Below are 26384 nucleotides of genomic sequence, written 5' to 3' on the forward strand. Positions count from 1 at the left end.
GTGTCAGAGGAAGGCCCTACAAATTGTCAAAGACGCCAGCCACCCTAGTCATAGACTATTCTCTCTGCTACTGCATGGCAAGCGGTACCGGAGTGCCAAGTCTAGGACCAAAAGGCTTCTCAACAGCTTTTACCCCCAAGCCATAAGACTCCTGAACAGGTAATCAAATGGCTACCTGGACTGTTTGCATTGTGTGCCCCCCCAACCCTTCTTTTACGCTGCTGCTAATCTCTGTTTATCTTATATGCACAGTCACTTTAACTATACATTCATGTACATACTACCTCAATTGGCTCGACCAACCAGTGCCCCCGCACATTGGCTAACCGGACTATCTGCATTGTTTCCCGCCACCCACCACCCGCCAGCCCCTCTTTTACGCTACTGCTTCTCTCTGTTCATCATATATGCATAGTCAGTCGAACCATATCTACATGTACATCCTACCTCAATCAGCCCGACTAACCGGTGCCTGTATGTAGCCTCGCTACTGTATATAGCCTCGCTACTGTTATAGCCTCGCTACTGTATATAGCCACTCCACTGTTATTTTTTAACTGTCTTTTTACTGTTGTTTTTATTTCTTTACTTACCTATTGTTCACCTAATATTTTTTTTTTAAATTGCACTTTTGGTTAGAGCCTGTAAGTAAGCATTTCACTGTAAGGTGAACCTGTTGTACTCTGCGCACGTGACAAATAAAATTTGATTTGATTTGATTTCAAAGATAGGAGTAACTTTAATTAAACTTTAATGTCCTCCTAACTAAACTCCTAATTATGTTAGTTCGTGGCTTTTTCATCATAAAGTACCAAGTAAATTTAAAAAGTCATGTGAAATACGATCTTGAGAATTACATTTTCTTTTATTTAACTAGGCAAGAACAAATTCTTATTTACAATGACGGCCTAGGAACAGTGGGTTAACTGTCTTGTTAGGGGCAGAACGACAAATTTTAACCTTGAGGATTCGATCTAGCAACCTTTCGGTTACTGGCCCAACGCTTGGCTACTTGCCGCCCCAAAATAGCACAGCTCCTTGGGTTTACCATTCAACCATGAGAACCAAAAATATCAAGGTATACAATTTAGGTCGACAATATTCCCAATTAGAGAATCAAATTGGTCCCTTTATTGGTATCTTTGAAGTTTTGATAGGGTTGAGGTCTCAAACCTTCAATGGACCCAGATTGGGAGCAAAAGATGAAAGATCCCTCATCTCCCCACATCCGCTATCTATCATAAAGGAGTCCACTAGAGAGACTGAGTTATAAGCGCAAGAGCAGAGCCCAATGAGGCCCAATGAGGAAGCAACAAAGTGAAGGATGCAATTTGTGCAGATCGTCGTCATAATGAGCAGCGTGGCATGAGGAGAGGGGATCCTCTGATCCACAATGAACCACGGAAAATTACAGTTCAGAAGGAAGGACTGTAACCATGGTGATTGCATCCTCTATCACCCATCTTCGCCCCTTTGTATTTTCCCCTCTCCCTTTGTATAAATACACACACATGCACACACTCTCATACACGCACGCACACACACACACACACACACACACACACACACGCACACGCACACACACACACACACACACACACACGCACGCACAGACACACGCACGCACGCACGCACAGACACACACACGCACGCACAGACGTGTAGTAACGTGACTGGCAGTGATTTCAGCCCCGTGGATTAGTCCCTCAGATTTGGGCTGTTGGCTTGAGGTTTTTGCCTGAGGAAAGAGTTTGCATACAGATATGCAAAACACAGTGGGGATAGAGAGTAAACAAAGTTGCAAAGCTGACTGAACTCGCCCAAACACTGGCTTTGCTTTTCTAACCCGCGGTAATTGTGCTCCACTGAAATACCTCAGGGAGCCCTAGCGAGGACTTAAAACAAAGGCACAATTGGTACATATCAACACCTGCCTTGTGACAGAATAGGATTTACTCTAACTAAGACTGCGGCCCTTGATTGGTATGCTTTGGAAGTCTGAATGGTGTGGTAACATTGTATTCAGAGTATGCTTATGCTAATTATGCTAACAGAAAACCTCTGTCCTCCTGCTGGTCACATTATGGGTTTGAAATCCGACTTTCATTCAGAGAGGAGCCTGACATCTAAAGTCAGACAGGTGATTAAACGACCCTTCCACCAAGAAGGAAACTGAGGACAGCCAGGCAGAAACATAAGCTGGCGATGTGAAAACGATCTACTGGGCTAGCATTACACCGAGAGGGGATAGATGATAATGTTCAAGCCACTCTGAACTTGGATAACAGAAATGTGTGAGCTTTGTTCAAGCTTGGCTACTTTACCTTGGATTACAGACTTGTAAAAGAGGCTAGGGTAATGGAAACAGGCTGAAGCATCACACAGAACACAGCGCCACGGAGGACAACATCAGTTAAGAAGCAGGCCAACAAATAACCTTCCCTGAGGCACAGCAGAGAGGCCGCTTGTCCTACATGCTTCGATAGGGGCTCACAAACAAATGCAAGGGATACACGTGCACTCACAATCGCCTGCACACGCACGCACGTATGCACGCAGGTGCACATTTACATTCACAATCACACAACTCAAAAACGCACACACGTACACTGGCAAACACTGTTCGGTAACATACAGAAAATATCCTACATCTAGCCCTACATACAAAGATATTATGTGTTTTGACACAAACAAACACACAACTGGAATCTGAACATCCAACACAGACAGCATGTGTGACTTTTGGCACTATGAGCTTTCTCACCAGAGCCTCTTGGGTCAGCTAACCATTATTACCAGCCATTCATATTATATTTGAAATAGTTTCTCTCGATCTTCACACCAGGAACTCAAATTAGAGGGTCAAATTTCAGACAGCACAAAGCTCAGCTAGTGGCGCATCGCTAACACTTTCCTCAGACGCAGGCTGACCTCGGTAACACGTTTGTCTGGAGCTTGGCATTCTGGGGGAAATACAACATAAAGGATGCAGAGCTACGGGCCACATTGCCTCTCACAATCATAACATCAACCAGGTCCCCTTGAATTTCTCTCTCAAATACCACCGTTTTCATAATTGAGTCATGAAATTCACACTCAGTACGTTCAGAAGGATGAGGTTGTTTTTCATTGGGTGAATAAAAATGCAGCCTGGCAAAAAGTCTCAGCCTTCACTGCGGTTATTCTTCCTCTTGAGCCAGTCAAATAGTGCGCTTGACTTGACATGTTGAAATGAGGAAATCCTTTCTAATCGAGGCATTACACTGTACTTACAGTAGAATAGTTAGTAACACTGACAAGCTTACTGGACTGCGGACATTGTGCCTTTGTATTGCCCTAAAAACTCACTACTATAAACTGTAACAATACATGCTTCAGTTTGAACAGTATTTATACATGTTGCTATTTAAATGTTCATGTTTATGTGCGTTGTATGAAAGGGTCACCTGGGGATACCTGCTATAATCCTGAGGCACATTGCTCAGCTAAATCCTTTACCTGAGGTTGAGTCTTACCCACACCAATACTGAACATAAGCTTCCCATGATGGGGCCTCCAGGGAAGGTATCCCCAACTCAGGTCCTTCAGAGCAGTTATGTTTTCTGGTTTTCCATCCACACCTTTGAATCAACGTGTGGGCAGAAAATGTGTGGGCAGAACTGAAAAAGGGTGTGCGAGCAAGGAGGCCTACAAACCTGACTCAGTTACACCAGCTCTGTCAGGAGGAATGGGCCAAAATTCACCCAACTTATTGTGGGAAGCTCGTAGAAGGCTACCTGAAACGTTTGACCCAAGTTAAACAATTTAAAGGCAATGCTACCAAATACTAATTGAGTGTATGTAAACTTCTGACCCACTGGGAATGTGATGAAAGAAATAAAAGCTGAAATAAATCATTCTCTCTACTATTATTCTGACATTTCACATTCTTAAAATAAAGTGTTGATCCCAACTGACCTAAGACAGGGAATTTTTGCTAGGATCAAATGTCAGGAATTGTGAAAAACTGAGTTTAAATGTATTTGGCTTAGGTGTATGTAAACGTCCGACTTCAACTGTATATACTTTTGTACCTGTTTCCTCCAGCATCTTCACAAGGTCCTTTGCTGTTGTTCTGGGATTGATTTGCACTTTTCACACCGAAGTACGTGTCTCCTTCCTGAGTGGTATGATGGCTGCGTGGTCCCATGGTGTTAATACTTGCGTACTATTGTTTGTACAGATGAATGTGGTACCTTCAGACGTTTGGAAATTGCTCCCAAGGATGAACCAGACTTGTGGAGGTCTACAATAATTTTAGGCTGATTTCTTTTGATTTTCCCATGATGTCAAGCAAAGAGGCACTGAGTTTGAAGGTATGACTTGAAATATATCCACAGGTACACCTCCAATTGGCTCAAATTATGTCAATAAGCCTATCAGAAGCTTCTAAAGCCATGACATAGTTTTCTGGAATTTTCCAAGCTGTTTAAAGGCACAGTCAACTTAGTATTTGTAAACTTCTGACCCACTGGAATTGTGATACAGTGAATTAAAAGTGAAATAATCTGTCTGTAAACAATTGTTGGAAAAATTACTTGTGTCATGCATAAAGTAGATGTCCTAACCGGCTTGCCAAAACTATAGTTTGTTAACAAGAAATTTGTGGAGTGGTTGAAAAAATTATAACCTAAGTGTATGTAAACTTCCGACTTCAACTGTATGTTGGCGATTGCAAGGTGGTATAAAAAAGTGTAATGCATTTATATTTGCAGTCGTGAAACAACCCCATGACACCCAGAATATACTGCACTCAGCCAGACAAGAGCAAAATCAGCTGTCCACACTGATTCGTGGAGACGGCCCAGGAAATGCAAATCCCCCCTCTGCTTCTCTCAGCACGACACAGGTTGAGCCAATGACACGAGAGCCTATATGGCCTTCTATGGGAAAGCTGTATGTCCAGACCTCCTGCTGGATCTTATACTGTTACATAATACCTTCCCCCGCCTCGGCTCTTCACCACTGTGCTGTCTACCTTGTATAGAGCCGACTAGTTGAACAAATCTATCATTGACCAAGGCACTTAACCCTAATTGCTTCTGTAAGTCACTCTGGATAAGAGTGTCTTATAATTGACTAAAATGTAAATAGTTAGTCACATTGATGTACAGCAAAAAAACATTACCTCAAGAACTAGCCACAACTGGTCCCCGTTTTTGACATCCTTCTGGTAGTACATCCCAAAGAATTTAACCACATTGGAGTGGTCAGAGAGAGCCTTGAGGATATTGTATTCTGCTTCAATCTCCTCATCGATATCCTGGAAAACAATAACCAACATGGGGTCAACCACGTAAAATGACAGAAGACTTACCATGAATCCTCAATGACCGATCTGTAACAATTTGGTGTTCTGCAGCCAAATCGTATGATACATTGTTTTTGGTCATGTTATGTATTCAATCATATGCCAAATCACAGTACATGCTCGCATCACAAAGAGGAATTAAACAGTCATAACGGAACCAACAGCTGTGGTTACTAAAATGTCATCTCAATGCTTACGAATCTGATCATCTTTAATGAGTGATTTGTGCTTGTGTTCTCTGCTGGAACCTATCAACCGATTGATTAAAAGGATGCTCCTCTCAGAGAACGGTCTATAGATAATTATTCTTCATTAATGAAAAACAGTAACAAACTCTCTACAGACTAATGAGACAGTGATTAAGATGATGTGAGAGTTTAATGGATAAAAACAACTGTTCATTTCGCTTTCACTTGATATTGCCATTCATTGTACCTGGAAAAGGAAACGAACAGAACAAGAGTTGTATAATCTACTTAAACCTTGTCCACGTATAGTGTTGAGTATCTGCTTTTGAAAGAAACCGTTGTTAGGAATTGTAAACACTTCTACTGCTTACTGAACTACATGGCCAATAATAAAAACATTTTACAGTCAAGTAGCTACTGTAGTTGATCATTTTCAAATTGTCTTTCAGCATAACAATGTGCCGTTTTGTGTCCTATTTCTCCAGCATCTCACCAGATTTAACTTCTCAAAACTGAGTGAGAGGAAGAAAATGTTAGCTGGGTTTTATAACCATAGCAACCATGTACATTTCAAACGTGTATTGTCTCTAGATCAGTAATTAAATATACGTTTCATGAATGAACAATGAAACATTTCCCTCTTTCGTGTAATTGTAGGGCCTTGAAAGCACAACCCAGGTAAATCTACAGTCGATGCTTTGTGTTGTTAACAAAAGAAGGGGAGGCTTGATATTAAGCTATACAGAGAGAGATAGATGGAGATAGATTAAAATGTATAAATTGATTAAGAGAAAGAAAGAGAAAGAATAATTCTAATGAGGAGGTTGGGGAAGTGTTGTGGAGACAGAAGACTGAGAGCGAGAGAGACATAGAGAAGATGAAATAAAGAAAGAGAGAAAAGATTTGATAACGTGACAAAGTGTGACCAAACAGAAGACAGAGCCTCAGAAGAGAACAGAAGCCAGTAAGATAGACTTTCAATTTGCAGTTTAACATGTGAAAATCGGATTTTCACATTTGAAATGGCTGTTTTCACGACACCATATGTTCACATGTATTAAATGTACAGTTCACGTGTTAACACCACCTTTTCTCGTGTGACGAAAATAACATGTTTTCACGTCATGTGAATTGCAGTTTATATATCCACATCATTTTCCTGCCTCATGGTGCCATCTGTTTTGTGTAGTGCACCTTTCCCTCCTGCAGCAAAGCACCACCACAACAGGCTTGCAAGCCTCCCCCTTTTTCCTCCAAAGATAATGATGGTCATTATGGCGAAACAGTTCTGTTTTTGTTTCATCAGAACAGAGGACATTTCTCCAAAAAGTACGATCTTTGTCCCCATGTGCAGTTGCAAACCGTAGTCTGGCTATTTTATGGCGGTTTTAGAGCAGTGGCTTCTTCCTTGCTGAGCGGCCATTCAGGTTATGTCGATATAGGACTCGTTTTACTTCAATCCCATAGAAAATATGTGGGCAGAACTGAAAAAGCGTGTGCGAGCAAGGAGGCCTACAAACCTGACTCAGTTACACCAGCTCTGTCAGGAGGAATGGGCCAAAATTCACCCAACTTATTGTGGGAAGCTTGTGGAATGCTCCCCAAAATGTTTGACCGACGTTAAACAATTTAAAGGCAATGCCACCAAATAGTAATTGAGTGTCTGTAAACTTCTGACCCACTGGGAATGTGATGAAAGAAATAAAAGCTGAAAGAAATCATTCGCTCTACTATTATTCTGACATTTCACATTCCTAAAATAACGTGGTGATCCTAACTGACCTAAGACAGGGAATTTTTGCTAGGATTAAATATCAGGAATTGTGAAAAACTGAGTTTAAATGTATTTGGCTTAGGTGTATGTAAACGTCTGACTTCAACTGTAGATACTTTTGTACCTGTTTCCTCCAGCATCTTCACAAGGTCCTTTGCTGTTGTTTTGGGATTGATTTGCACTTTTCGCACCACAGTACGTTCATCTCTAGGAAACAGAATGCATCTCCTTCCTGAGCGGTATGACGGCTTTGTGGTCCCATGGTGTTTATACTTGCGTACTATTGTTTGTACAGATGATCGTGGTACCTTCAGGCGTTTGGAAATTGCTCCCAAGGATGAACCAGACTTGTGGAGGTCTACAATCATTTTAGGCTGATTTCTTTTGATTTTCCCATGATGTCAATCAAAGAGGCACTGAGTTTGAAGGTACAGTGCCTTGCGAAAGTATTCGGCCCCCTTGAACTTTGCGACCTTTTGCCACATTTCAGGCTTCAAACATAAAGATATAAAACTGTATTTTTTTGTGAAGAATCAACAACAAGTGGGACACAATCATGAAGTGGAGCGACATTTATTGGATATTTCAAACTTTTTTAACAAATCAAAAACTGAAAAATTGGGCGTGCAAAATTATTCAGCCCCTTTACTTTCAGTGCAGCAAACTCTCTCCAGAAGTTCAGTGAGGATCTCTGAATGATCCAATGTTGACCTAAATGACTAATGATGATAAATACAATCCACCTGTGTGTAATCAAGTCTCCGTATAAATGCACTTGCACCGTGATAGTCTCAGAGGTCCGTTAAAAGCGCAGAGAGCATCATGAAGAACAAGGAACACACCAGGCAGGTCCGAGATACTGTTGTGAAGAAGTTTAAAGCCGGATTTGGATACAAAAAGATTTCCCAAACTTTAAACATCCCAAGGAGCACTGTGCAAGCGATAATATTGAAATGGAAGGAGTATCAGACCACTGCAAATCTACCAAGACCTGGCCGTCCCTCTAAACTTTCAGCTCATACAAGGAGAAGACTGATCAGTGATGCAGCCAAGAGGCCCATGATCACTCTGGATGAACTGCAGCGATCTACAGCTGAGGTGGGAGAATCTGTCCATAGGACAACAATCAGTCGTATATTGCACAAATCTGGCCTTTATGGAAGAGTGGCAAGAAGAAAGCCATTTCTTAAAGATATCCATAAAAAGTGTTGTTTAAAGTTTCCCACAAGCCACCTGGGAGACACACCAAACATGTGGAAGAAGGTGCTCTGGTCAGATGAAACCAAAATTGAACTTTTTGGCAACAATGCAAAACGTTATGTTTGGCGTAAAAGCAACACAGCTCATCACCCTGAACATACCATCCCCACTGTCAAACATGGTGGTGGCAGCATCATGGTTTGGGCCTGCTTTTCTTCAGCAGGGACAGGGAAGATGGTTAAAATTGATGGGAAGATGGATGGAGCCAAATACAGGACCATTCTGGAAGAAAACCTGATGGAGTCTGCAAAAGACCTAAGACTGGGACGGAGATTTGTCTTCGTCCCAGTTCAAGGGGGCCGAATAGTTCAAGGGGGCCGAATACTTTCGCAAGGCACTGTATGACTTGAAATATATCCACAGGTACACCTCCAATTGGTTCAAATGATGTCAATAAGCCTTTCAGAAGCTTCTAAAGCCATGACAAAGTTTTCTGGAATTTTCCAAGCTGTTTAAAGGCAATTGCATGTTCACATGTGAAAAACAATCATGTGAAAATCACATTTGCCATTTCACATGAAGAAAACTATTCATGTGAAAATATCACTTTCACATGTGGAATTGCAAGTTCACATGTGGGGGTGAAATAATGTTAATCTCCTCATATGTGAAAAGGTGGTGTTAACCTGTTGCAGTAGCAATGTTTCCTACCTGTGTATAATAGTTCAAGTGCGTAAAAAAAGAATGATTTATTTTTCCTGAGTCATCCACTCCATTTTTATTGTAGTGCTCCATGGGGTTCCACTGATATGCATGTATATACCACAAGGGAGAGACATTTGGAGTGTTCCTTCTTCTAACGTTGAAGTCCAGTGAAAAGAACAGCGAAGCTATCTCTCCATATTTTCTTATTTTTTTATCCTGTTTTCCAGTTTGCACACATGGTTACATTTTCTAAATCTAGAGATGACATGTTTTTCTGGTCTTTTTGTTGTATCCTCTTATTGTTTTGACCGAGTGAAAAACAAGCTAGCTAGACAAATTTAGTATGCAAGTCAACGAGAACAAGTTGGCGTTTCTGAGGATTTTTTATTTCCATTATAAATGTTTTGGCTCTTAAATATACAGTCAAAAGTTTGGACACACCTACTCATTCAAGGGTTTTTCTTTATTTTCACTTTTCTCTACATTGTACAATAATAATGAAGACATCAAAACTATGAAATAACATATGAATTCATGAAGTAACCAACAAAGTGTTAATATTTTATATTTGAGATTCATCAAAGTAGCCGCCCTTTGCCTTGATGATAGCTTTGCTAAATCTTACATTTACCTGATTTTGCTAACTGTTACCTTGGACAATATCAAGACGTTAATATTCTTTATGTAAAAAAGCTTAAATGACAGCTCAATTCGAAAAAAATCTGAAATTGCTATTAATCGTGATTAATCACAGCAAATCCTACGATTAACTCATTTTTAAAAAAATGTATCATTTGACAGCCCTATTTTTTATTGAAGAGTCAATATTCGGAGATTGAGAGAAATTTATAATGAATATACTGTAACGTCTGTTTCCAACTCACACGCTCAAACACATAGATCCCCTGAACGCAGCTTACTTTCCAGCCCACTTTCCAGCTCACACTCTCAAACACGTAGATCTCTTGAACGCAGCTCACTCTCCAGATCCCAATCACTTGAATTCTGATAACCTGTTCACACACCTGTATGTCATTATCACACACTATTTAGTTAAGTTCTTTGCACCCCGTCATTGTGAGATATTGTTTGTTTTTTTGACGTGTGACACACGTCTATTTGGAGCGCTGGGTTCCCTGCAATTTAATCCTCCCGTGTATGATAGTTTTGGCCTGCCTCACTAACAACTCCTTTTCCCTCTTGATCAAACAGTCAAGACATTGGCTTCTCCTGTGGGAGACATGGACTCCAATCCCACCGGTTCCAAAAGCACACATGTGAAACTTAGAATAGCACATGTGAAATGTTGGAAAGTGAAGTCGTGAAAAATATATGTGAAAAATCTTTGTCTGAGAATGTGCAATTTATTTTCCTCACGTGACATTTTTCTAATATGTGAAAAATAAACGGGAAAATCCATGTGAAACTTGTCCGAAAACCACGTGCCTGACCAATGTGTAGTTTCTATTCATCATGGATGGCAGCCCAGGACCTGAAGCTCCCTGAAACTCCCCACATGACAGTTCTGGGGCTACAGGTAATGTGATGTGTCCTCACTATGGCTCCCCAGGATCATAAACATACCGAAGGCTACTGCCGGCCAGTCACACTAATGCATAATAACAACAACACCTGCATGGCATGAAAGGACATTCCTATTATTGGCCTACTTAAAAACCAAACCCCAACATGCTCATTTCAAAAGCATGCACCTCGACATGCAGACACACATACTTCAGAACCTCAGAAAGTAAGGAAACATTACTCACATGGATGGGGTCCAGTATCTTGACAGCCGCTTTGCTGCCATCGATCTTGTTGAGTACTTTATAGACTTTGCCATAAGTCCCTTTCCCGATGGTCTCGATGATCTCCCAGGTATCTGTCGGATCAGGAAATGTGTCGAAGATAATCGATTTCCCTGATTGTGGAAACATCTTCATGAGAGATCTCCTGGGAAAGAGAGGGGTAAAGGAATAACATGGCCATTGTGAATGAACATTTCTTGTTAAAGACCCAACTTTTCATTCCGTGAATGAAATAAACAAAAGGGCTACCAATCTTGGCACATCAAATCAAATGATTCACATCTTTGCATATAAGCACTATGTCTCCAGTCTTGGCAGTTCGTTCTACATATCTCCTTCCAATTGTGATTACCATGGTTGCATGCTTCCATTTGTGTGTCTTGTATCTTCCTTAACCCCTCCCCACATGCCAGTTCAAATGACGAAGAAGGTACTGGATGGATGGATGGATGGATGGATGAATTGATGGATGGATGGGAAACCTTGTTAGCCAGGCTTGTTATTTGTGTCTTTATAAGTCCATGGTCTATTTTTGATAGTCAAAACAATAGTGTAGTCCTGGGCCTTCTCAAATATTGGGTTCATGTAAAGAAAAGTTATTGTAAAGGATCTGTAGCTTTATCTCTCATTAGATTTGTTACCGCAGTGTTTACCCTTGTTGGAATTCCAGAGATGATTGTAATTGTAAGGGTTGTTCACAATGTCCTGAGAACATTACTCAAGGATACTTGATTACCTCAGATGCACAGCGTGCATAGGTCTTGCACATTGAACACTGGAGTGGATCTAATTGGGTTGAAACAGAGCCAATGTTTTAGGTTTTATTCATTTGCACCAAAGAAAAGACGCGAAAGACAGAATAGATTTGGGGAAAATTTGGGATTTGGGTAAAAACATTGTGCAAGTGAGGTGTTTTTTCAATCAGTTAATCAAAGCATATTAATTATAATTGTACATGATATACTCAGTATACAAGAAAAAACGTGTGTGTGCGTGCGTGTGTGTGTGTGTGTGTGTGTGTGTGTGTGAGAGAGTTAGGCTATATGGAGGGGATTATTATGTAGTTTCAGGCTGACCCCCAGTCTTTGCTTTAGGTTATTGAGGGATGATGAGGTTTTGGCAATGTGAAGATAAGAATTCCAGAGTATGGTACCTCTGTATCTGATGCAGAATTGACTATGTGAGGTGCGGCAGTGGGGAGGATGAAGGTTTTCGCAGTGTCTTGTGTTATATAGATCGATTTCAGAATGACCATGGAAGAATCCATTGAAGGGTTAGGTAAACTATCTGGGAGGTATGAGTATTTGTAGATGAAAGTGCATAACTGGCGTACATTAATGTTGTAAATAGACAAGATATTGAGTTCCTTAAACAAAGGTGCAGATGGAGCCAGGTAATTAAATGTAATTTGTATGACGAGTAATTTGTGTAGGTAGGAGGCATATGTACTGGCCCAGACAATATTACAGTTAATTAAGCTATAGTATAGAGTTAGGAAGCAAGCCTGATGAACCAAACCACTAATCTTTCTGATGATATCAACAGATTTCATCACTTTGCTATAAACAAATTTAATATGATCTTTCCAGGATAACTTTTCATCAATTTGAACTCTGAGGAATCTAGTGGATGTGACCTGTTCCATTTCATTCCTACCAATTGAGATTCTGGCTCTTTTTTATTTTCATTTTTTAACTATATTTCTTATGCTTACTAGTGAATAAAATAAAGTTGTATTTAGTTTTTTACATTTAGAGATTATTTGTTTATCTGGAACCATTCAGAAAATGTGCCAATACCTGAGTTGGCTTCATTAATATGTGAATCAAAATTATTGTGTGTATCATCAGCAAAGAGAATAGGAAGTACGATAGAAGACACACCAGCAAAGTCATTGACATAGATTAGGAATAAAGAAGGTCCAATTATTGAACCCTGTGGCAAACCACAGGATATCTTGGTCCTGGTAGATGCACAGCCGTTTGCATAAACAAATTGTTCTCTATCATACATATTGCTACATTATATCACCCGCTATCTGAGCAGCTAACCGATCGCTGCAGCTGTACATAGTCCATCTGTAAATAGCCCTCATCCCCATATTGTTTTTATTTACTTTTCTGCTCTTTTGCACACCAGTATCTCTACTTGCACATCATCATCTGCTCATTTATCACTCCAGTGTTAATCTGCTAAATTGTAATTACTTCGCTACTATGGCCTATTTATCTCCTCACGCCATTTGCACACACTGTGTATAGACTTAATTTTCTATTGTGTTATTGACTGTACGCTTGTTTATTCCATGTGTAACTCTGTGTTGTTGTTTGTGTCACACTGCTTTGCTTTATCTTGGCCAGGTCGCAGTTGTAAATGAGAACTTGTTCTCAACTAGCTTACCTGGTTAAATAAAGGTGAAATAAATATATATATATTTTTTAAATGTATAATCATGAAAACTGTAATAATGCAATTTAGAAAATAATATTTCATGATCAACTGTGTGAAAAGCTTTGGATAAATCTAAAAAGATGCCAAGAGCATATTCATTGTTGTTAAAGGCTGTAAAGATTTTATCCACGAAAACCATATTGGTGCGAGTATAGAATACAATGTTGATTTACATGTTTCAATATTGTCTTATACACCAATTTCTGTAGGATTTTAGAAAAACATGGCAGTACAGATATTGGTCGATCTTTTGTAAAATATATTGGATCCCCAGATTAATAGAGGGGGATAACTTTGTCAATTTTCAAATCTTTAGGAACAAGACCAGTTTGCATAGATTTGATGAAGATATACAGTACCAGTCAAAAGTTTGGAAACACATTACTTATGTATGGGTTTTTCTTTATTTGTACTATTTTCTACATTGCAGAATAATACTGAATACATCAAAACTATGAAATAACACATACGGAAACAAAAAAGTGTTAAACAAATCCAAATATATTTGATATTTCATACACTTGAAGGTGTGTTTTGGGTCATTGTCCAGTTGAAAAACAAATGATGGTTCCACTAAGCATAAGCGGGATGGGATGGCGTATCGCTGCAGAATGCTGTGGTAGCCACGCTGGTTAAGTGTGCCTTGAATTCTAAATGAATCACATACAGTGTCACCAGCAAAGAACCCCAACACCATCACACCTCCTCCTCCATGCTTCGCGGTGGGAACCACACATGCTGAGATCTTCCGTTCTTTGCAGCAATTGGACCAAAGGACAGATTTTGACCAGTCTAATGTCCATTGCTCGTGTTTCTTGTCCCAATCAAGTCTCTTCTTTCTATTGATGTCATTTAGTTGTGGTTTCTTTGCAGCAATTGGACCATGAAGGCCTGATTCACACAGTCTCCTCTGAACAGTTAATGTTGAGATGAGTCTGTTATTTGAACTCTGTGAAGCATTTATTTGGGCTGCAATCTGAGGTGCAGGTAATTGCCGATTTCTGAGGATGGTAACTCAAATGAACTTATCCTCTGCAGCAGAGGTAACTCTGGGTCTTCCGTTCCTGTGGCGGTCCTCATCAGGGCCAGTTTCATCATAGAGCTTGATGGTTTTTGTGACTGCACTTGAAAAAATATTCAAAGTTCTTGAAATTTTCTTCATATCTTAAAGTAATGATGGACTGTGGTTTCTCTTTGCTTATTTGAACGGTTGTTGCCATAATATGGACTTGTTCTTTTTACATCTAGGCTGTATCAGAACTGGCCGTCCCATAGGGGGGGTAGCACAATTGGTCCAGTGTCTTCTGGGTTAGGCTGCCATTCTAAGTAAGAATTTGTTCTTAACTGACTTACCTAGTTAAATAAACTTTAAACAAAATGTTTTAAAAATAACAAAATTTATTTACCAAATAGGGCTATCTTCTGTATACCAACCCTACCTTGTCACAACACAACTGATTGGCTCAAATGCATTAAGAAGGAAAGAAATTCCACAAATTAACTTTAAACAAGGCACACCTTGTTAATTGAAATACATTTCATGTGACTACCTCATGAAGGTGGTTGAGAGAGATCAAACTGAACTACAGATGGGAAATGTCCCTTAATGTAATCTAAGAGATTTCCATCAGTTTTCTACATTTTCTTTGACAGAGAGGAACCCATATTCACAAAAAAAGTGTATTGAATTCACATTAAATAATATCAGGATCACTATATGTCTTATTTCCAACAATAGATTGAGATTGAATACTTGTTGATGCCTTTTCCTTATTCAATAGCTGATGATTTTCCAAGTTGACGTTATATTATTTAAGGATACTTGGAATTTGTTTGTAAAATATATTTTCTTGGGATATCCAAAGTAGATGAGTAAATGTGTTCTTATACTTTTTGTATTTTGCAGAATTCAGGGGAGAGGTGTCACAGCTTCTGTTTTATTTGATTGTTGATTCCTTAGGTTACTGCTGGAGGGCACCCTTACCTTGTTTTCTAGTTTCCAGGTTACCCTGATTATTACTTATTGGATTCACCTGTGTTTAATTACTTTCTCTGGTTGCCTTGTTTATTTAGGTTCCTCAGTTGGTCTGGATATTTGCTTAGGTCTCATGTTTTATTAGTGTGCTCTTGTGCGGTTGACTTGTTTATGTTAAGACACTAAGCAAAAGATCTGGATTTACCCTTACCTCTGCTTGCTGTGTTTCTCTGCACCTGGGTTCGAGTTCGTTCAAGCATTATTGTGACAGTAGACCTAAGTCAACAATGGACCCAGCAGAGATTTCTCAGTCGTGCGAGGAACATTCCGAACTCCACCATTTACGGTCGGCTCTCACCCACCATGAAGCTGTGATTGGCTGCCAGGAGGCGCGGCTGCAGACATTGTCGGATGATTTAAGAACTCTTGTGTTCGTTCTGCAGACAGGACAAACGGCTGCTGCACCTGTGGCTGTTCCTAATCCTCCACTCCCTACCAGCTCAGCGTCTTCATCCATTTGGGAGCCTCATCTCCCGGCACCAGAGCACTATGAGGTGCATCCTGGGAGGTGTCGTGGGTTCCTACTCCAATGCTCGCTGGCCTTCGAGCTGCAGGCATCAACGTTTCCCACCGAGCGTTCCAGAGTGGCATACGTCATCTCCTTGCTCTCAGGACGGGCTCTGGCCTGGGCCATGGCCATATGGGAGCAGCAATCGGACGTTTGTTTTAATTGGTATAGCTTCACCCAGGAGATTATTTGGGTTTTTGATCACCCCATCAGTGGCATGAATGCTGCTCAAAGATTCATTGCGCTTTGGCAGGGCAGCCAGAGCGTAGCTGATTACGCTATTGACTTTCGGACACACGCCGCTGAGAGCGGTATACAGAGGCACTTCACCCAGCCTTTCGGAACAGACTCAGCGAGGTTCTCAACTGGCTTCCCGGTACAACCCTGACACTCTGTATGAGCTTATCATTCTGGCCACACAGATTGACAACCGGCTTCGGGAACGTTGTTGTAAGAGGACGGAGGGGTTCTGAGTGGATTCAAGTGTTTCGGGTTCCGCTGAGGGAGTCAATTCTTAATTTGTTCCACTGCCTTATGCTGCGTCTGCTTGTCCTATACCCCGTCAGAGTTCTCAATTCGGCTCTGGTTCTCTTTCAGAGGTGCCAATACAATTGGGATGCACCAGACTTTCCGGTCTGGAGAGAAGACGCAGGATTAACGAGCAACGTTGCCTTTACTGTGGACAGTCTGGACATTTCCGTGCCTCCTGTCCCGAGCTGATGGGAAACGGGAGGACTCGTCAGTAGATGAGAGAATACTGGCGAGTCAGATGCTTCCTGCGGTGGGACAATGGGCAGTTGGACATTCCTGCTTTCATAGAATCTGGGGCTGCCGGGTGCCCCTCACTAAACTGGACATTCCGCTGTCGGTCACTGCTCTGGATGGGGTGCCCGTAGGGTCTGGGAAGGTGAAGCAACTCCCCATGCCTATTCAGCTACGAGTTCTGGATTATCATGTGGATTTTATCCAGTGAAATTTGGTGGACTTGCCTGAGCTACCCCTGGTTCTTGGACATCCGTGGATTTCTATCCATAATCTTCAAATTGACTGGCCCTCGGAAAGAGTTCTGGGATGGAATCCTTCATGCCAGTCCACCTGCCAGCAACGCTTTCCACATCTTTCTGGCCCTGCTCGTCTGGAGGCTTTCGATTCTCCTGTTCCCCCAGCTGGGGATGACAAGCCTGAACTTTACCACATACCTTCGGGATTATGGGGTTCTGAATCAGGTCTTCAGCAAACGAAGGGCCAGCCGGCTGCCTCCTCACAGGTCATACGATTGTGCCATTGACCTCCTGCTCAGCACCACTCCTCCGAGAGGAGGGCTGTATTCTCTCTCAGGTCCAGAGACTCAGCCATGAAAAGTTATATTAAGGAGGCGCTGGGGGCGGGTTTTATTTGGCCGTCCAATTCACTTGCAGGAGCAGGTTTTTTCTTTGTTGGAAAGAGGGATGGGGGATTACGTCCCTGTATCGATTGGACTATTTTCCTGTCAAAAAAGTAATTTTGGGTGTCCGGGAAAATGTATGGAGTAAAAAGTACATTATTTTATTTAGGAATGTAGTAAAGTAAAAGTTAAATAGTAAAGTACAGATACCCCAAAAAACAACTTAAGTAGTACTTTAAAGTATTTTTACTTAAGTACTTTGTCACTGTTCGTGTGTGAGTGGGAATGAGTCCTAACACTTTAGACATTGAGTACACCAGACACACCAGTACTGAACGAATGACTGCCCTGTTAGCGTGGGCCAAGAACTCAGGGGGATGTTTCTCTGGGTCCATTACACAATCAAAGGCTTCCAAAACAAAACCTAATGGATGATCCCTTAAACATCAGAGACAACAATGGGATAGAACAGGAAGGCGTAAATAAGCCTACTGTCTTGGTGTAAGGTGAAAGACCAAAAGGTGAGTGTATCATTCCACCTGGAAGAACTCTGTTCTTTGACGGTGCACTTTGATGATAGCTGCAGGCCAGCAACGTTCAACAAATTGTATAATACTGTGTTAGTGAATGGATGGGTGTACTATAGTTTGGGTATCTGAAAAGGAAACTAGACATACTAGGAAAGCTCTAAAAGACTAACAACAACAAACATTTTACGAATTCAGACCGATTGACTTCTTCCACATTTTGTTACATTACAGCCTTATGCCAAAATTGATTAAATAGTTTTTTCCCAACACCAATCTACTCACAATACCCCATAATGACAAAGCAAAGCCAGGTTTTTAGAATTTCTTACAAATGTATAAAAAAATATTTAAAAAATATCACATTTACATAAGTATTCACACCCAATTGTATAATAAGGCTATAACGTAACAAGCAGGCAGTTAACCCACTGTTCATAGGCCGTCATTGAAAATAAGAATGTGTTCTTAACTGACTTGCCTAGTTAAATAAAGGTAAAATAAAAATAAATAAAAATCCCACTGTGAGTTTCCTTAACATGGTTTGTAATTCTGACACACATTCTATAGATTCACACAGCAGGGGTGTATGTTCCCATTTCCAACGGCATCCAGAACAAGAGTCAGTCAGCAGTGATATCAGTCCCAATCTCTAGAGCAGAGGACTAATCATTTTACCTGCAGGTCTTCCATCTCTGACCTACAATCAGAGGAAGATAATAGGAGCAAGATAACCCTCCACCATCCCAAGAAAACAAACGATAGTAACCAAAGAAAAAGATCCAACCAACATTCAAAGAGCCATGTCTACATGTAAGTGCATATAAAATGTGGTTTAGAAAAAAATAAAAATGTTATATGCACTTTGGCTCTTTGAGTGTTGATTGGATCTTTTTATTTGGTTACTATCGTTTGTTTTCTGGGATGGGGGAAGGCCATCTTGCCCTATTATCTTCCAGTAAGTTACAGCTCCACTAATACCTGACAACCACACACAGTACACCTCCATGAGGCCAAATTTCAGTCAGGCCAAGGTTATCCCCTGGTCACACTCACACAACTTTGTCTATCTAATCCACAACAACACCAAAACCAACAACAGAAAAAAAAACTTACATAGTTTTGTCATTGTGCCTGGGGACATATTTTGGAGGAGGATTAATCCATTTTCGGTGAATTCGGTTAGCTTCGAGGGAGTGAGAGAGGGAAAGCAACTATGAGTGTAAACAGCAGAGGAGGAGCTAACCAGCGCTAATCTCGCTAGCAATCCCCTCGCTCCTTCCATTGGAAACAATCTCTAAGTAGTAGGAGATATGTCAGGATTAAGAGGAATTAGCCAGTTGCAACATGAGCCTTTCCCCATATAGATGCTCATTCATACACAAAGCAAAGCTGATTAGTGCAACCTTACAATATGGTGCTTGCTAAAGACACAGTGCCATCCCTTTCTCTTCTTGGTGGTCGTGTACATAATTTAGTACTGAGCATTGTATTAACTCTATTGTATTTAATCCCTGTTATCCATGTACAGTGTTTTGTTAGGATAACATATACAGTACCAGTCAAATGTTGGTACACACCTACTCATTCCAGGGTTTTTTAACTTACCTATTTTTACAAATTTCTACATTATAGAATAATAGTGAAGACTAAGAAGTAACACATATGGAATCATGTAGTAACCTTTTTTTAACAAATCAAAATATATTTTATATTTGAAATACTTTAAAGTAGCCACACTTTGCCTTTCCTTCTTAATGCATTTGAGCCAATCAGTTGTGTTGTGACTAGGTAGGGGGGATATACAGAAGACAGCCATATTTGGTAAAAGACAAAGTCCATAATATGGCAAGAACAGCTCAAATGAGCAAAGAGAAATGACAGTCCATCATTACTTTAAGACTTGAAGGTCAGTCAATGTGGAAATTTTCAAGAACTTTGAAAGTTTCTTCAAGCGCAGTAGCAAAAACCATCAAGCGCTATGATGAAACTGGCTCTCATGAGGATCACCCCAGTAAAGGAAGACCCAGAGTTACCTCTGCTGCAGAGGATAAGTTCATTAGAGTTAATTAACTGCACCTCAGATTGCAGCCCAAATAAATGCTTCACAGTGTTCAAATAACAGACTCATCTCAACATCAACTGTTCAGAGGAGACTGTGTGAATCAGGCATTCGTGGTCCAATTGCTGCAAAGAAACCACAACTAAATGACATCAATAGAAAGAAGAGACTTGATTGGGACAAGAAACACGAGCAATGGACATTAGACTGGTCAAAATCGGTCCTTTGGTCTGATGAGTCCTAGGGCCATGCCCCAGGAATACCTGACATGATGACTCCTTGCTGTCCCCAGTCCACCTGACTGTGCTGCTGCTCCAGTTTCAACTATTCTGCCTTATTATTATTCGACCATGCTGGTCATTTATGAACATTTGAACATCTTGACCATGTTTTGTTATAATCTCCACCCGGCACAGCCAGAAGAGGACTGGCCACCCCACATAGCCTGGTTCCTCTCTAGGTTTCTTCCTAGGTTTTGGCCTTTCTAGGGAGTTTTTCCTAGCCACCGTGCTTCTTCACCTGCATTGCTTGCTGTTTGGGGTTTTAGGCTGGGTTTCTGTACAGCACTTTGAGATATCAGCTGATGTACGAAGGGCTATATAAAATAAATTTGATTGATTGATTGATGAGTCCAAATTTGAGATTTTTGGTTCCAATCGCCTTGTCTTTGTGAGACGCAGAGTAGGTGAACGGATGATCTTTGCATGTGTGGTTCCCACCGTGAAGCATGGAGGAGGAGGTGTGATGGTGTGGGGGTGCTTTGCTGGTGAGACTGTCGGCGATTAATTTAGAATTCAAGGCAGACTTAACCAGGGTGGCTACCACAGCATTCTGCAGCGATACGCCATCCCATCTCGTTTGCGCTTAATGGGATTATCATTTATTTTTCAACAGGACAATAACCCAACACACCTCCAGGCTGTGTAAAGGCTATTTGACCAATAAGGAGAGTGATGGAGTGCTGCATCAGATGACCTGGCCTCCACAATCACCCAACCTCAACCCAATTGAGGGTATTTGGGATGAGTTTGATCGCAGAGTGAAGGAAAAACAGCCAACAAGTACTGTAATCAGCATATGTGAGAACTCCTTCAAAACTCCTTCAAAAAGCATTCCAGGTGAAGCTGGTTGAGAGAATACCAAGAGTGTGCAAAGCTGTTGTCAAGTCAAGGCGTGGCAACTTTGAAGAATCTTAAAGATAAAATATATTTGGATGTGTTTAACACTTTTTGGTTACTACATATGTGTTATTTCATAGTTGTGATGTCTTCACTATTATTATACAGTGTAGAAAATCGTAAAAATAAAGAAAAACCCTGGAATGAGTAGGTGAATATGTAAGCTCAGCAAAAATAGAACCATCCTCTCACTGTCAACTGCATTCATTTTCAGCAAACTTAACATGTGTAAATATTTTTATGAACGTAACAAGATTCAACAACTGAGACATAAACTGAACAAGTTCCACAGACATGTGACTAACAGAAATGGAATAATGCGTCCCTGAACAAAGGGGGGGGGGGGTCAAAATCAAAAGTAACAGTCAGTATCTGGTGTGCCCACCAGCTGCATTAACTACTGCAGTGCATCTCCTCCTCATGGACTGTACCAGATTTGCCAGATCTTGCTGTGAGATGTCACCCCACTCTTCCACCAAGGCACCTGCAAGTTCCCAGACATTTTTGGGGGAATGGCCCTAGCTCTCACCCTCCGATCGAACAGGTCCCAGACGTGCTCAATGGGATTGAGATCAGGGCTCTTCGCTGGCCATGGCAGAACACTGACATTCCTGTCTTGCAGGAAATCACGCACAGAATGAGCAGTATGGCTGGTGGCATTGTCATGCTGGAGGGTCAGGTCAGGATGAGCCTGCAGGAAGGGTACCACATGAGGGAGGAGGATGTCTTCCCTGTAACGCGCAGCATTGAGATTGCCTGCAATGACAACAAGCTCAGTCCGATGATGATGTGACACACCACCCAAGACCATGACGGACCCTCCACCTCCAAATTGATCCCGCTCCAGAGTACAGGCCTCGGTGTAATGCTCATTCCTTCTACGATAAACGCAAATCCGACCATCACCCCTGGTGAGACAAAACCGCGACTCGTCAGTGAAGAGCACTTTTTCTCAGTCCTGTCTGGTTCAGCAACGGTGTGTTTGTGGCCATAGGCGAAGTTGTTGCCGGTGATGTCTTGCCTGCCTTACAACAGGCCTACAAGCCCTCAGTCCAGCCTCTCTCAGCCTATTGCGAACAGTCTGAGCACTGATGGAGGGATTGTGCGTTCCTGGTGTAACTCAGGTAGTTGTTGTTGCCATCCTGTACCTGTCCCGCAGGTGTGATGTTTGGATGTACCGATCCTGTGCAGGTGTTGTTAAACATGGTCTGCTACTACGAGTATGATCAGCTGTCCGTCCTGTCTCCCTGTAGTGCTGTCTTAGGCGTCTCACAGTACGGACATTGCAATTTATTTCCATGGCCACATCTGCAGTCCTCATGCCTCCTTGCAGCATGCCTAAGGCACGTTCACGCAGTTGAGCAGGGTAACCTGGGCATCTTTCTTTTGGTGTTTTTCAGAGTCAGTAGAAAGGCCTCTTGAGTATCCTAAGTTTTCATAACTGTGACCTTAATTGCCTACCGTTTGTAAGCTGTTAGTGTCTTAACGACCGTTCCACAGGTGCCTGTTCATTAATTGTTTATGGTTCATTGAACAAGCATGGGAAACGGTGTTTAAACCCTTTACAATGAAGATCTGTGAAGTTATTTGAATTTTTGCTAATTATCTTTGAAAGACAGGGTCCTGAAAAGGTATGTTTCTTTTTTTGCTGAGTTTATATGTACTGAACAAAAATATAAATGCAGCATGCAACAACAACGATTTTACTGAGTTACAATTCATATAAGGAAATCAAGTCAATTTAAATAAATTTATTAGGAGGGCATAGGAGGGCATAGGCCCACCCACTGGGGAGCCAGGCCCACCCACTGGGGAGCCAGGACCAGCCAATCAGAATTTGTTTTTCCCCCCACAAAGGCCTTTCCTATAGACAGAAATACTCCTCAGTTTCATCGGATGTCCAGGGGGCTGGTCTCAGACGATCCTACAGGTGAAGAAGCTGAATGTAGAGGTCCTGGGCGGGTGTGGTTACACTTGGTCTGCAGTTGTGAGGTCGGTTGCACGTACTGCTAAATTATCTAAAACAACGTTAGAGGCGGTTTATAGTAGAGAAATTCATATTAAATTCTCTGGCAACAGCTCTGGTGCACATTTCTGCAGTCAGCATGCCAATTGCACACATTAAGGGCAACATTTTCTAAGCGCAAAATAATTGTGCAAAGTGCTAAAAATACTCTAAACCTCATTGAAATCTCGCAGTGTGAGTTAATTTTGTAACTTGTCTTCAACAATATGCAATATAGAGGAAGCGAGTTTTGAAATAAAAGTTTAGTAAACAGCGATGCATAAATAGTCACAGCTTTATCGTGCACATTACTGAAGAAAAGTTGAAATATAAATCACAATGCCAGACTCTAATGAGATTTATGGTCTTTTTTTGCACTTGGCACATTGGTTTTGCAGTCTGAAAATGTTGGTTGTTTAAATGTTGGTGTGAAAAATGAACATGAACAAATCAGTTCAAACAAAGTTCGAGGTTTGTGACTAAACCTGACTACATACATCATTCTACGGAGACATTTATCAGCAATTACCTATGCAGCGCAATTAGGCTTCTATACAGGCATTCAACTCTGCTATAATAGAGCTGCTTGTTAGTGTAATGTACAGGACCTAAGTAACCCACAGAAATGGTGAATAATATATTACAACTCTAGATGTGATGACATATTGTAACACAGAAGACATGGGCGAGATCTAACAATTGGCTGGCTCACCTCAATACTAACACATGCCGTGGGGACTTAACCCTAGGAGGAGATGTGTGTGTGTGTGTGTGTGTGCCTGCTCACTCAGACAGAAATTGATGAAGTGTTCAGGTAGAAGGATTAGCTGCAAAGAGCAGAGAAGATAAACAATAAAGAAGAGAAGTACCTCTCAGTACCTCTTCTGAGATTACATCTAACTTTCTGCACCAATTACAATTGGACAAGACCCAAAATACAAAACAAACGGCTACAAACGTGATGCACGGGTCAACCTGATTAGTGTTTCAATAAGACACAAGTTTGGCCGGTTGAGGCCCTTAAGAGAAACAGGAGATCCTATCTGATCACCACAAGGGGTAATGAGACCTGGTTAATCTGTGTCTGATGAGTTGGTTAAAGTTTCGGGTTAACCTTGGCATCGGAAGATAAACTTTCTCATTTGGGTATATCCAAGTCAACTGGTCTTGGCCATTACAGTCTGTATTTACATTATTGGTCATTCATAGGGAAGCATGTGCTTTAATATTTAAAGTGTAAACCAAATGTAACAGTATAATTTATTGCTCTCCTGTTGATAAGCCTTCACTGAATCTAGCACAATATTCACAGTAAGTACAGTATATTGTTAAATCCATATGAACTATTGCCTGCTAGCATTTTTGGATCTAACGTTTGGTTGTTAATAATACACCTCAGATATGTATTTCCATAAATACATTACATTTTCAACCATTGCTACTGTCATTTTGTATTCACACAGAGAAAGGAGATTGACCCACTTCACAATATACTTATAGATCTATTATTGTATCAATTACCTTTAGCTCCAGAGAGACTTACAGAAACAAGCCTGTTGACAAGTGCCATCACTTACGTAAAAAGTTAATACAACATAAAGATTCACTGACCTTAGAGAGGGAAGAAGCCTGGTTCTACCCAGAGACACACCGTGTTCACATGTAGTCACTCCCAATGGCTTGCAAATAAGACATGCTCCAACTACACAAACACTCTGTTTTGCATGCATTGACAATAAACTTTAGTTTGCATCTTCAAAAGGCCAAAGACTGAGACCTACTGTGCAGTCCATTTCAAATAATTCTCATAACCATCGAAGGCATGCGTTTAATGGCCAGACCTGAAATCAAATTATCATTTCGATATACTTACTGCTCTGAGATGCGTCTACATGTTTGAGTATCAGTCCTTGATATCAGTGTTAATCAGCAAGAGCGGTCTGTAGTCACTCACGGCTGGGTTCAACTTATTCAACAATCTATTATTCATCCAGAATAAGTAACACTATATTGCAGAGTATGTTAAAGTTATCACGCTCTGACAATCAGTTTAATGGTCCTTCCTATGGAGGTGTTTGGAAGTCCAATAGATGAATCAATAAATAAGACTAGAGACGGCAGGTTCAAAACAGGCTTCAGCATGGGCACCTAGAGGTCCATGTCAGGTGAGACGGGGCATGACTTCATCAAAGTCTCCTCAGAATCACTTGATGGTGGTATCGGCTTACAATGCACTGGTGTTTTGTTTAGCCCTTACAGGAGAGGAGTTAAGATAGAGCAAGGATGTAAGTTTAACTGTAGCTTGAGAACTTGGATGTAAGACTATTTTTGGGGACTTATTTTGACCAGTTGTAAAATAACATTTGGTTACCCCAGTCATAAGTAAAAAAAATGATAAAAAAAAATAATATTCAGACATAACAAATCATGTCAATATGTCATGATCTATTCTTGTCACGTTGTAAGCAGTAACATGTAACACAAGGCTCCATACTGCAACCACGCATGAAGCGACCCTTTGACTCGGCTTTGCAAGTTAAAAAAAATGTATTGGTCGCACTTGTGCGAACTGCACATTCTACCCGGTCACCTCAATCAAAATGTCCAAATTTTGGGGCAGATAAAACCATTAATTTGTTAAACAATAAAGTACATTATCCTCATGATTCCTGTAATAAAAGTGTTTGTCCTGCCAGTGCCTGCCTGTTTCGTTGGGGCGGGCTGCTGTAAAAAAACAACAACTAGTTGTCCATATTAAAGAGAGTAGAGTCTAAGCTTTCGGTAAGTATACTGTGTATTTCTCACTGATCATAATTGAGGTCAAAGCACACTGTTTAACAAACAAGATACCTTTGTATGACTTGAAATACGTAGCTCGCGAAATTGCACATTGGCCATCGCGAGTGCACTTTTTTTACTCTTTTCTTTTTTTTCATTTACTCTTAGATGAATACATGGCTACTAGCAGTAGGTGTTATATTTAGAGTTAGAAATCTCGCCTTTTTTGACAGTAACATTTTTACAAAATAGGTCACACTTATTTAGATAGTGCCACATAGATGATGTACAGATTGTCATACTGTAACGGTTTTCTTGGTGAGAAGGAGAGTCGGACCAAAATGCAGCGTGTAGATTGCGATCCATGTTTATTCAACAAACGAAACACGAATCTAAATACAAACACTACAAAACAATAAACGTAACGAAAA

The 26384-nt window shown here is 40.9% G+C and overlaps 1 protein-coding gene across 1 annotated transcript in view; it reads right to left on the reverse strand.

The window, feature by feature from the left end:
- Positions 1-19177, reverse strand: part of myo3a (myosin IIIA) — a 74642-nt gene extending 55465 nt beyond the window's left edge. Inside the window, exons 1-3 of the mRNA XM_036944113.1 lie at positions 19047-19177; positions 10987-11170; positions 5168-5302 (exon numbers count right to left, since the gene is read on the reverse strand). Of these exons, the coding sequence (XP_036800008.1) occupies positions 5168-5302; positions 10987-11170; positions 19047-19048 (321 nt within the window). The 5' untranslated portion in view covers positions 19049-19177. The remainder of the gene's footprint in view (positions 1-5167; positions 5303-10986; positions 11171-19046) is intronic.
- Positions 19178-26384: the final 7207 nt, after the last annotated feature.

Source organism: Oncorhynchus mykiss, chromosome 15, assembly GCF_013265735.2.
Source record: "Oncorhynchus mykiss isolate Arlee chromosome 15, USDA_OmykA_1.1, whole genome shotgun sequence".
Lineage (NCBI taxonomy): Eukaryota > Metazoa > Chordata > Actinopteri > Salmoniformes > Salmonidae > Oncorhynchus > Oncorhynchus mykiss.